Source organism: Hypanus sabinus, chromosome 9, assembly GCF_030144855.1.
Source record: "Hypanus sabinus isolate sHypSab1 chromosome 9, sHypSab1.hap1, whole genome shotgun sequence".
Lineage (NCBI taxonomy): Eukaryota > Metazoa > Chordata > Chondrichthyes > Myliobatiformes > Dasyatidae > Hypanus > Hypanus sabinus.
The window spans coordinates 68,307,945-68,321,267 of record NC_082714.1 but is presented as its reverse complement, the minus strand read 5'-3'; the positions used below and the strand labels follow the sequence as shown (position 1 = coordinate 68,321,267).

General features: G+C 37.8%; 1 protein-coding gene across 6 annotated transcripts in view; it reads right to left on the bottom strand.

Moving 5' to 3' along the window:
• The window catches only part of LOC132399469 (myosin phosphatase Rho-interacting protein-like), a 324,199-nt gene that overhangs the window by 170,738 nt on the left and 140,138 nt on the right, over positions 1-13,323 (bottom strand). For all 6 annotated transcript variants that reach the window (XM_059979858.1, XM_059979857.1, XM_059979859.1 and 3 more), the window contains one exon: positions 7,255-7,339. In XM_059979858.1, coding sequence (XP_059835841.1) covers positions 7,255-7,339 — 85 coding nt within the window. The remainder of the gene's footprint in view (positions 1-7,254; positions 7,340-13,323) is intronic.

Sequence of the window (13,323 nt, the reverse complement as noted above, 5' to 3'; positions counted from 1 at the left end):
CAGCCCCAACTTTTTGGCCGCAATGAGTAAAAGTACGTGTAGAGAAGAAAGGGTGCAGAATTTCATGAAAAGAACACCTCTCCAACTGTTAAGCAGGGGGGTGGATCGATCATGCTTTGGGCTTGTGTTGCAGCCAGTGGCTCGGGGAACATTTCACTGCTAGAAGGAAGAATGAATTCAATTAAATACCAGCAAATTCTGGAAGCAAACATCACACTGTCTGTGAAAAAAAAACTGAAGATGAAAAGAGGATGGCTTCTGCAACAGGATAATGATCCTAAACACACCTCAAAATCCACAATGGACTACCTCAAGAGGCACAAGCTGAAGGTTTTGCCATGGCCCTCACAGTCTCCTGACCTAAACATTATCGAAAATCTGTGGATAGACCTCAAAAGAGCAGTGCATGCAAGACGGCCCAAGAATCTCACAGAACTAGAAGCCCTTTGCAAGGAAGAATGAGCGAAAATCTCCCAAACAAGAATTGAAAGACTCTTAGCTGGCTACAGAAAGCATTTACAAGCTGTGATACTTGCTAAAGGGGATGCTACTAAGTACTGACCAAGCAGGGTGCCCGAACTTTCGCTTCAGGCCCTTTTCCTTTTTTGTTATTATGAAACTGTAAAAGATGGAAATAAAAAAAGTAATCCTGTTTAAAATATTAACGAAATGTGTCATCTTTAACTTTATGCCTTTTGGAAATCTGGTCATCTTTTACTCGCTGAGCTATTCACAGTAACAGAAACTTTGACCAAGGGTGCCCTAATTTTTGCATGCCACTGTAACTCACTAAACTCAATGTTGCATAATGCTCTCGTTACTATTTTTATTTCCTAAATAGTATTGGTTTCTTCATTCTTTGGTTTGGGTACTGTGTGAAATAGACAAACACCAAAATCAGCCTGAAGGAGGCAATCTAAACTAAGGCAGAAACAGACCTGGGTGATGATACAGTGGGTTTCGGCTAAGGGAATACACATTAGGATCAGTACATTTTGGTCCAAATAAACGGCTGCCGCAATCAGCTGAAGTTCAATGGAAATAGTTAAAAAGTAATTAAAAAAGGACAACTACCATTTAACTGAGTAACAAATTATCTATTTAAATAAAATACAGAACAAATTAGAACATTACTAATACTACTATAGCAGCACATACAAAATGCTGGGGAACTCCACAGGTCAGGCAGCATCTATGGAAATGAATAAACTGTTAACGTTTTGGGCTGAGACCCTTCTTGAGGTCTGAAGAAGGGTCATGGCCTGAATTGGCAACTGCTTATTTATTTTGATAGATGATGTCTGACCTGCTGAGTTCCTCCAGCATTTTGTGTGCGTTGCTTTGGATTTCAAGCCTCTGCAGAATTTTTCGTGTTTACATTGCTACCACAGTACTATAAAATTCTGTATTAGTTCCTAAATATAATCGGTGAAGGAATTCATCCAGTCCATATGCTGCCATGTTATTTTAATTGACTAAATGAACAAAATCAGCACTGACACCAAGTGCAGGTAATAGGCTGCCTTCATACAATGCTTTTGGCAATTGCATCCCCCAAATCTGCAACAGGCAGTGTTTGCCATTGTTATTTCAGGTGTTTAAGTCAATTCTAGATTATCCACACGGTTTTATTTCTTTGTGACTTTTTAATGGTTTATTACAACTGAATGGTTTGCTGGGCCTTTTCACATTGCAGTAATTCTGGAGTCATGCACAGATTAGGAAGGGTATCTCATCCCCTACAGTATATTCAGTGGATCAGGTGGATCTTTAAATAATTAACTATGGTGATTCATGGCCTCACTAGATTTTTTAAATGTCAGAATTCCGATTTATCAACATCTGCCATGGTGAGATTTCAACCTAGATCACCAGGACTTTGCCTTGGGTACCTAGATTATCAATCCAGTATTAAACATTTCCACCAATTTTCATTACACCTGCAAACCTCATCAATCAGACCACCTGTATCCCAATCCAAATTACTTACATATCTTACAAATGACAAAGATCTCAGCACCTCTCATTACTGAGATGTTAATAAATGTGTAAATTGATCGGAACTAAGAGGAAGAATGGAAATGGAGTGGGAAATAAAATAAAACTGGAATATTCTGAAGGCTTTGGAATTTAGGGCAGCTCCACGACTTTGCTGTTGCTGTCCATTTCCATTCTTATCTCAGGCTGTATCTGTCCAGAGTTTAAACTAGTGGATTTAAACTAGATACAAGGGGGCAGGGGAACCAGGGTGTAGGAAAAGATGAATGGGAGAAGATAGAAAAAGAAGACAATAAAGTTGTTTGCACCATTAGAGATAAACAGAGAGGAAGAAGTGGAGAATTTCTTAAGTGCATTTATTTTAATGCTAGGAGCATTGTAAGAAAGGTGGATGAGCTTAGAGCTGGATTGAGGCCTGGAAGTATGATGTAGTAGCTACTAGTGAAACATGGTTGCAGGAGGGGTGTGATTGGCAACTAAATATTCCTGGATTTCATTGTTTCAGGTGCGATAGAATCAGAGGGACAAGAGGGGGAGGTGTTGCATTGCTTGTCAAGAGAAAATATTACAGTGGTGCTCTGGCAGGATAGATTAGAGGGCTGGTCTAGGGAGGCTATTTGGGTGGAATTGAGGAATGGGAAAGGTGTAGTAACACTTATAGGGGTGTATTATAGACCACCTAATGGGGAGTAAAAGGGCTGGATGGTTTGGAGTTTGTAAGATGTGTGCAGTATAGTTTTTTACAGCAATACATAGAGGTACTAACTAGAGAAGGGGCAGTGTTGGATCTCCTGTTAGGGAATGAAATAGGTCAGGTGATGGAGGTATGTGTTGGGGAGCACTTTGATCACAATGATCACAGTGATCACAATGCCATTAGTTTCAATATAATTATGGAGAAGGATAGGACTGGACCCAGGGTTGAGATTTTTGATTGGAGAAAGGCTAACTTTGAGGAGATGCGAAAGGATTTGGAAGGAGTGGATTGGGACAATTTGTTTTATGGGAAGGATGTAACAGAGAAATGGAGGTCATTTAAAGGTGAAATTTTGAGGGTACAGAATCTTTATGTTCCTGTTAGGTTGAAAGGAAAGTTTAAAAGTTTGAGAGAGCCATGGTTTCCAAGGGATATTGGAAACCTGGTTCGGAAAAAGAGAGAGATCTACAATTAATATATGCAGCATGGAGTAAATGAGGTGCTTGAGGAATATAAAGAATGTAAAAAGAATCTTAAGAAAGAAATTAGAAAAGCTAAAAGATATGAGGTTGCTTTGGCAAGTAAAGTGAAAATAAATCCAAAGGGTTTCTACAGTTATATTAACAGCAAAAGGATAGTGAGGGATAAAATTGGTCCCTGAAAAGAATCAGAGTGGACAGCTATGTGCAAAGCCAAAAGAGATGGCGGAGATTTTGAACAAATTCTTTTCTTCAGTATTCATTAAGGAGAAGGATATTGAATTGTGTAAGGTAAGGGAAACAAGTAGGGAAGTTATGGAAACTATGATGATTAAAGAGGAGGAAATACTGGCGCTCTTAAGGAATATAAAAGTGGATAAATCTCCGGGCCCTGAGGATATTCCCTAGGACCTTGAGGGAAGTTAGTGTAGAAATAGCAGGGGCTCTGACAGAAATATTTCAAATGTCATTAGAAACGGGGATGGTGCCAGAGGATTGGCGTATTGCTCATGTGCACTAAGAGTAAACCTAGCAATTATAGGCCTGTAGTTTGACAGTTTGGGTAAATTAGTGTAAAGTATTCTTAGAGATAGTATATATAATTATCTGGATAGACAGGGTCTGATTAGGAACAGTCAACATGGATTTGTGCGTGGAAGGTCATGTTTGACAAATCTTACAGACATTTTTGAAGAGGTTACAAGGAAAGTTGACAAGTTTAATTCTGTTAAGTGTGAGGTGCTACATTTTGCTAAGACTAATCAAAATAGGACATGCATGGTAAATGGTAGGGCATTGAAGAATGCACTAGGAATAATGGTGCATAGGTCCCTGAAGGTGGAATCTCATGTGGATAGGGTGGTGAAGAAAGCTTTTGGTATGCTGGCCTTTATAAATCAGAGCATTGAGCTTAGGAGTTGGGATTAAATGTGAAAATTGTACAAGGCATTTGTAAGGCCAAATGTGGAGTATTGTGTACAGTTCTGGTCGCCGAATTATAGGAAAGATATCAACAAAATAGAGAGTACAAAGGAGATTTACTAGAATGTTACCTGGGTTTCAGCACCTAAGTTACAGAGAAAGGTTGAACAAGTTAGGTCTTTATTCTTTGGAGCGTAGAAGGTTGAAGGGGGACTTGATAGAGGTATTTCAAATTATGGGGATACATAGAGTTGATGTGGATAGGCTTTTTCCATTGAGAGTAGGGGAGATTCAAATAAGAGGACATGAGTTGAGAGTTAAGGGGCAAAAGTTTAGGGGTAACATGAGGGGGAATTTCTTTTTCAGAGAGTGGTAGCTGTGTGGAATGAGCTTCCAGTAGAAGTGGTAGAGGCAGGATCGATATTGTCATTTAAAGTAAAATTGGATAGGTATATGGACAGGAAAGGAATGAAGGGTTATGGGCTGAGTGCAGGTCAGTGGAACTAAGTGAGAGTAAGCTGGAAGGGTCGAGATAGCCTGTTTCCATGCTGTAATTGTTATATGGTTATATAGTTATAAATGTTGTCTGAGACTGTGTAGGTTTGATTCCTCACCCTAAAAATGGTCTGCAGGTTAGCCGGTTGCTGTAAATTATCCCTGTGGATGTGTGCTATGAGGTGGTCAATGGATATGAGAGAGAAAGGAGTTACAAATAAACTGAGGATATTGGACTGATGGAAATACTCTGATGGTTGGCAAAGATCCAATGGCCCAAGTGTCCTCTTCCTTTGTAATGAAGAATACAAGAAACAATAAGAGATTGTGGAATTATCAGACAAGTTGAATGGACAAGCTTCCATCATGCAAAGTCAGCTAAACTTTGTGAAGTGTCAAATGGTTATTTTACTTGGGAGGATGCCTATACTTTTCAACATATGTTTGCAGATCACAATGCTCCTGTTCTTGATGGGAGATTTTCACAGTACCTTCATCAATATTTATCCCTCACTTTCTTCAGCTCAATTAGTCATTTATCTCAGTTCTGAGATTTTGCTGATCAATTGACTGTGAACTACTTAGAATATCTAGGGTCAAATGTGCTATATACTCCCCACATGCTAGATACATGTCCTCCCCAGGTTGTGGAGGGTTCCAGTTCTGAGAACCATTCACAAGTCAGGAACACAAACAGCCTAGCCTCACAAACTCCAAATCTGATGAAAATTATTATTTTGCATAAGCTGAGTTAATTTTAAAATCATTTATTCAATAGGGGAAATAAGGAGAGTCCATCATTGAAAGGCTAAATAAAGAGTGGAGTCCCTTTGATAGCAGACTTCTCTGAGTCCAGCATATCATCCATAATACAGCCAACTTAAGTTACTCCAAAATAAGTATAACTAACATTGAGGCTTTCCATTCTGTGGCCGTAAAAAAATAATATATGCAGAGGCAAGGTGCAGCTTCACCAAATCTTTTAGCAGTAAGACATGCATTCATATTTCATGGTTATTTATGATCAATTTTTGTATCTTTCATTGAATTAAACAGTTTGGTTTCCTAATCTTTATATTCAAGCCATCAATAAACTTAGTTGTTTTGCAAATGGAAAAAAATATTATAGGCCAGTGAGCCTTACATCAATGGCAGGGAAGCTACCAGAGAGGATTCTGAGGGATAGGATTCCTGCACATTTGGAAAGTCATGGCCTGTTTAGCAATAGTCAGCATGGCTCTGTGCAGCCTTTTTGAGGTGACCATAAGGGAGCTTGATATGGGTAAGGCAGTGGATATTTAATAACGTTCCTCATGATAGATTGATTCAGAGATAAAGATGCATAAGATCGATGACAAATTGCAAGTTTGGATTGGGAGCTGTCTTGTCCTTAGAAGATAGAGAGTCAGGGTGGAAGGCTATTGTTCTGGCTGGAGTTCTATGACCACTATTCTTCACCAAGGATCAATGCTGGTACTCCTGCTGTCTAGCCACTTGTTAGTATTGAGGTATAGAGAGAACTTGGGGTCCAGAACAATAGTTCACTTTAAGTGGCTATACAAGTAGATAAAATTGTAAGGAAGATATATAGAATATTTGCCTTCATTAGCAGGGGTGTCAGTATAAGAGTAAGGAAGTTGCACTGCAGCTCAGATCATGCTTGGAAGTGCTGTGTGCAGTTCTGGTTGCCCCATTATAAGATATGGAGACGGTGGAAAGGGTGTAGTAGTTAACTAGGATGCTGTCTGGTTTAAAGAGTATAAGGTATAAGGTTGGACAAACTTTAGTTGATCTCCCTAGAGCACTGAAGGCTGAGGGGAGTGATGATGAGGTTTTTAATGCATTGATAAGGTTGGCAATCAGAACCATTTCCCCAGGGTAGAAATGATCAATACCAGAGAACTTGTATTCTGCCCTCACTCAAGAGTTTCCCATGTTCTCAAGCTACACAGATAGGTAACTCCAGCATAGTTGTAGATGAAGGCAGCTTTATTATTCACCAATGTGTTACAATATGTGTTACAAGTAGCTAGTGTAAAAAGACAGTACATCTTGGCATTCTTATGAAAGGCAGATTCAAATATTGATTGAAATTCCTTCAACTTCTAACAAGAGCTTCCAAATGAAATGTACAAATGATATAAAATGGCTGACCTGATGACAAAAGCAAATTGCTTAACAATACAATAATGGGTAATCACAACAGCTGTGAATGCACAAGTAAGCAGTGAAATCCAGTAATTAGAAATAAAATAACAATCCAAATCAGGAAAGACATAACAACATGTGTTTAAGATTAGTGGGGGAAAGTATAATGGCAACGTGAGGGACAAGATTTTTTTTAATACAGATGGTAGTTGGTGCCAAGAATGTCTTACCATGGTCGTGGTGGAAGCAGGCAGGGGTAGCGGTGGAGTTCAAGGAGCTTTTAGATAATCACATGAAGGGTTTGGAGGGATATGGATTATACATAGGAGGGGGACATTCAGTATAAATTGGCATCAAAATCAGCAAAACATCGTGGGCTGAAAGGTATGTTCAGTGCTGAACTGTTCTATTAATTCAAAATAAGAGTGATACACAGTAACAAGGATAAATTCCATTAACTACCATGTTCATCCGACATGTATTCTCCTACATACTGTCTTCCCAAATTTCCTTTACCTGAAGTGTAAGAGGTTCCACTTTCCGTTTCTTCTTTTGATTCTGTTTATTGGTGTGTGGATACACAATCAGTGTTTCAAACCAGCTGAAAGAAGATGCAGAAGAGCATTAGATTTAACAATTATTTATACCTTAGGATTTTATTAAAAACAAATTGGAATTTGCTCATGTTAAATATAAAGCACAAAATACAATATTTTGTGCCTATGCAAGTGGTTAGGATAGATAATAAAAAAACTAAAAAGGTTTATGATCTTAGGAATTAATATTGCAAAGGTTCAGAGCAAATTTAGACTTCCAGTTGAGATGGCAATGGTTTAGTCACTAAAAGCTATTGCTCCGTTTTATTTCTTATCTCTGCACTCCTTCTCTCCCTTTTGTTTTTAACTCCAAACTGTTAAACCTGCCTGAGAATACACCTGTTTTGCCATGGCTTCAAAGACCACCAAATCTGGGAAGAAAGAAGTTCCTGCCACTGGCCCCCTCGGGCAAGATTACCTCAATTTTGGTGCAACACAGAAGGAGACAATAGCTAAAATTAAGTCTTCTATTAGTTCGATGAATTCAAAATTGGATTATATTACGTCCATAGTGGAGGATCATGCCCGACGCATATCACATCTAAAGTCTACTACAGATATGCTAGACTACCGTTTTAAAGAGCTCGAAAGCATTTGTTCCAACTTACACGCGATCACAACAGTAAGTTATTATCCAAAGTTACTGATTAGGAAAATTGGAGCAGATGTCAAAAGCTGCATATTTTTGGCATGCCAGAACATATCGAACATGGATCTCCTGTTGAATTCTACTCTGCTCTCGTATGTGAGATTTTCGGGAACGAAATACTTCTGACCCTGCCCAAGATAGACAGAGCTCACCGCACTTCAGGGCCTATCCCAGACCCAGGACACAGGCCACGTCCTGTAATTAGCTGTTTTCATCGCTATCAGACGAAAGATTCTCTCATTAAAGAAGCTCGTCAGAGAGGAAAACTGATTTATAAGGATCATCCAATTTGTGTTGTCGAGGACTATGCTCCCCAAGTTCTGAGTCTGCGAGCTGAGTTTAAAGGAGTTATGAAAGAACTATATAATCGCGGATTTAGGCCTTCCTTTCGATTTCCAGCTTGCCTCCGAGTAATTCTTACTAGTGGAGACAAAATGTGGTTTAACTCGGCTTCCGATGTTCAGAAATTCATCGATGACCACCCTGGGGCTTCAACTCCTTCTGGTTCCGGCTGATGACTTACTTTGGTAGAGAAGTACTTTTTTTCCCTCTCTTTTTTCCAATTTTTCTTTCTTAAGTCTTTTTTTTCATAGTTTTTTTATGGGTAGGTTATTAGGTAAAATGTGTTTACTTGTCTTTATATTTTTTCTTAAGCACTAATTCATTTCTTTTTTTTGGATTATTACCTTGAGTTAATCATTTCAAATTTCAGTGGAATGGTTTTTCTTTTCACTTTGTATAACTTTAGTTTGTAGTGCTAAAAGTTTTCTTCTTTGTAACCGATACAAAATGGAGATGATGATGTTAAGAAACAGGAAGTGGGATTATGAGGTGATTTTGTTTTTTGAAGAGCTTGCTGCTGTTTTTTGGTAGCTTTCTTGTTTTGGGGTTGGGGGGGGAGAAGGAACCCTAACACCAACATTATTCATAGAACCTTTAGACATTTGTACTATTCAGGATGTTTTTCTGTACTGTTTTTCTCGTTTTACACTTTTGCCCCAGAGCTGTTACTTGAATTTCAGACAATGCCTATGCCTACTATCCTCTATTTTTTTAAAGGACAATGGTTAGTCTGTTGATTCCTGTAAGCTGGAGTATTAAAGGATTGAACCATCCTGTTAAAAGAAGGAAGGTGTTTTCACATCTTAGACAGCTTAATGCAGCAACTGCTTTTTTGCAAGAAAGTTCTTAGTTCTTAGTTCTGATAACTCTCGTCTTATGTCCAGATGGGTGGGGCAGCACTTCCATTCAACTTTTCAGGCTTAAGCCAGCCGTGTTTCAATTCTTATAAATCAAAATGTTCCCTTTGAGCTTCATAATGAAGTACCTGATACAAATGGTCATTTTATTATTGTCTTGGGGAATTGGTAGTTTTGGCCAATTTATATGCCCCCCCCCCCCAATTCAGATGATGTGGACTTTTTTGATCGTTTCTTCTCTTTATTGCCAGAGCCGAGTTCATATTCTCTCATATTGGATGGTGATTTTAACTGTTGGTTAGATCCAGTTTTGGATCGATCGTCCTCTATTCCTAGATTACCAAGTAAATCTGCTCTATCAATTCAGTCTTTCCTGTCTAATTATGGTACCTTGGATGTATGGCGTTTTCTTCATCCAAATGTGAGAGATTATTCTTTTTTTCCCCACATGTCCATCATACTTTTACTAGAATTGATTATTTTTTTTAATTGATAATCAGTTGATCCCATCTGTTTGCTCTTGTGATTATCTGAGTATATTTATTTCAGATCACGCCCCAGTCACCCTGTCTATAATTCTTCCTGGTTCCCCCCCAAATGAATAAACATTGGTGTTTCAACCCGACGTTGTTGTCGGATAATGATTTTGTAAAATTTATGGAGGACCAGATAACTTTTTTTTTAAAACTAACATGTCATCTGAAACCTCAAGTCAGGTTGTTTGGGATGCTATGAAAGAAAACCTAAGGGCTCAAATAATTTCATATACTGTGAATTTAAATAGAAAGACCCATAAAGAACGATTAGATCTGGTTAAACAAATTAAGGCAATAGACCAACTATATGCCCAGACTAAAAATCCAGAGCTGTATAAGAAGTGAGTGGAACTTCAAACTAAGTTTGACCTTATTTTCACTCACCCAAATAACACCAACTTTTGGAAAGTAAAAGCTGGTTTTATATCCATGGTAATAAATCTGGTAAAGTTTTAGCCAACCAACAAAGACGCTCCAAAGTTAAACAACATATTACAAAAATTCAATGGAAAATGGGAATATTACCTTGAATCATTCTGAAATTAATGATGCATTCCAGAACTACTATTCTCGACTTTATACTTCTGAATCCCCAGATGATAATATTCCTTTTGAGTATTTTTAAACAGTTTAAATATTCCTATGCTTTCTCCCGATTTTAAAGCAAAATTGAATGCACCATTATCACTAGAGGAAATATCATCAGCTATATCTATACTGCAGTCTGGGAAATTTCCTGGACCTGATGGGTTCTCTGCAAAATTCTATAAATCATTTTCCTCATTGTTTTTGCCTGAATTAATGTTAGTTTTAACTGACACATTTAAACATGGTAAATTGCCAGTATTATTTAATGAGGCATGTATTATTCTTTTAGCAAAAAAAGGTAAAGATCCAATAGAGTGTTCTTCGTACAGGCCGATTTCTTTTCTAAATGGTGATGTTAAAATTTTGGCTAAAGTTTTGGCCCATAGATTGGAGAATTTTACCTTTAATTATTTCTGAAGACCAAACGTGTTTTATTAAAAATCGCCTCCTTTTTTTTAATATACTGAGTCTATCTAATATCTTATACTCACCTTCAGCTAGGATTCCTGAATGTGTCATTTCTCTAGATGCGGAGGAAGCATTTGATCCTGTGGAGTGGAACTATCTTTTGGTGGTTTTGGAAAAATCTGATTTTGGACGAAGTTTTACTACATGGATTAAATTGTTATATTCACACCCCACTGCTTCAGTCTCGACTAATTATTAGCAATCACAACATTTTAGTCTTAAATGTGGCACCCAGCAAGGGTGTCCTTTAAGTCCCTTATTTTTCAATTTGGCTATAGAGCCATTGACAATTGCGTTTTGAAGTTGTGCTGAATTGACAGGGATTTGGAGGGGGGTTGTTGAGCACAAAATTTCTCTTTATGCTGATGATCTTCTACTTTTTATATCAAACCTGACTACCTCCTCATCCCCAATGTTTTCACTCCTTAATAAATTCAGTCAGCTTTCTGGATACAAACTTAATTTACATAAGAGCGAACTTTTTCCAATAAATAGAGAAGCACTATCACTAGAATTTCATAACCTCCCTTTAAAAGTAGTAAATAATCAATTATTTACCTTGGCAATAAAGTAACAAGAAATTATAAGCATTTTTTGGAGAAAATTTTACTAATCTTTTAAATCATACAATATAGAGCTTAGCACAGTGGTCACCTTTGTCCATGTCTTTCATAGGTCGAATTAATGTTGTTAAAATGTTTATTCTCCCTAAACTTTTAGACTTATTTCAAATAAATTATATTTATTTCAATCTTTACCAATTTTTATTTCTAAAGCTTTTTTGATTCGTTAGATTCTATTATTTCGTCCTATCTATGGAAGGGCAAACGTCCCAGACTAAATAAAGCTCATCCTCAAAAACCTAAAAGGGTAGTTGGTTTGGCCTTGCCCCATTTTTGTTTATATTACTGGGCAGCCAACATACGTTCCCTTACCTTTAGGTCTTGCTTTTATAATCAGTCTGACTGCCCAATATGGGTGGCAATGGAGTTTCACTTTAATAAGGATCTCTCCATCTCCGTGCTTGCTTGCCATTTGCCTAAATCAATTGTTAATCCGGTTATCAGACACACTGAGAATATGGCCTTAATTTAGAAAACATAACGGGCTTCATGGTTTTTCTCTCTCCAGTCCTATTCTACATCATCATCTCTTTCAGCCTTCTATGCAGGATTTAACATTTCTAGACTGGCACAGAAAGGGCATTAGGTGTTTTGAAAATCTTTTTATAGATAACTGCTTTGCAACTTTTGAACAATTGTCTGTAAAGTTTGGCCTACCCAACAGTCATTTCTTTAGATAGCTCCAAATTGGACATTTTATCAACCCTTTAATACCAAACTTTCCTGAGGTACCCGTTAAAAATGTTGTGGATTTGTTTCTTCACATAGATCCATTGGGTAAAGGTTTAATATCTACTATTCGAGATATGTTAACAATGTTGAAGCAAGCCCCCTTCGACAAAATTAAAACTGCCTAGGAGCATGATTTAAATTTTTCTTTGTCCGACGAGGTTTGGGATTCGATTCTCAAGTCAGTTAATTCAACTTCTCTGTGTGCTCGCCACTGCTTTTTACAGTTCAAGGTGGTACACAGGGCTCATACGTCTAAAACCAAATTGTCACGGTTCTATCCTGATAATAGTCCCTGTTGTGATAAGTGCAAAGGGGGCGAGGCCTCTCCTATTCATATGTATTGGGCTTGTCCTAGCTTGGAGAAATTCTGGAGAGATGTTTTTTCAACTTCATCTCACATACTTAATTGCTATTTTGAACCTAACCTTCTGATTGCTCTTTTCGGTACTTTGGGAGAAGCTGACATGCATTTAACTCTGACTAACCATCGTACATTGTCTTTCACCTCTCCTTTGGCCAGACATGCAGACCTTCTTAGGTGGTGAGATGCTGCCCCACCCACCCATGCTCAATGGCTTAGAGATGTTATGTCCTGCTTAGACCTTGAAAAGATTCATTATTCACTTCTTAATTCAAATATAAAGTTCCAAAATACTTCTATAATGCCCATATTGATTAAGAGTGCATCCCTCCCTTCAATGGAACAGATACAGTACAGTACGGTTGCATTGATGTCTTGCATACCGAAAGGGGCATTTGTGAGGTAACATGATAGACCTAGTGCTGGAGAGTCATTACGAACCATTGTATTTAACTCAGATTGTCAATATAATAGGTTTTATGGCAGGCCATTTGTAAGTACGTGTTGTCCGTAAGTTGGATGTTCATAACTCGGGGACTGCCTGTAGTTCTGATTAACTTTTTTATATATTGCAAGGTTGGCTTGGAGTTGGGTAGTGGGAGGGTGGGGTGATAACTAACTTTACATGATTCTACTGTGGGTGCTTTGCTTAATTTGTTATGAATTGTACTTTGACATGTTTGTTTTGCACCATATAAACCTTTTTCTTTTTTTTGTTCTGTTCCATTGTAAAAACTCATAAAAAAGAGTAAATTTATCTTAAGTGTATATATGTCACCATATACAACCCTGAGATTCACTTTCTTGCAAATGGTGCGAGTCTTGAGCCCACT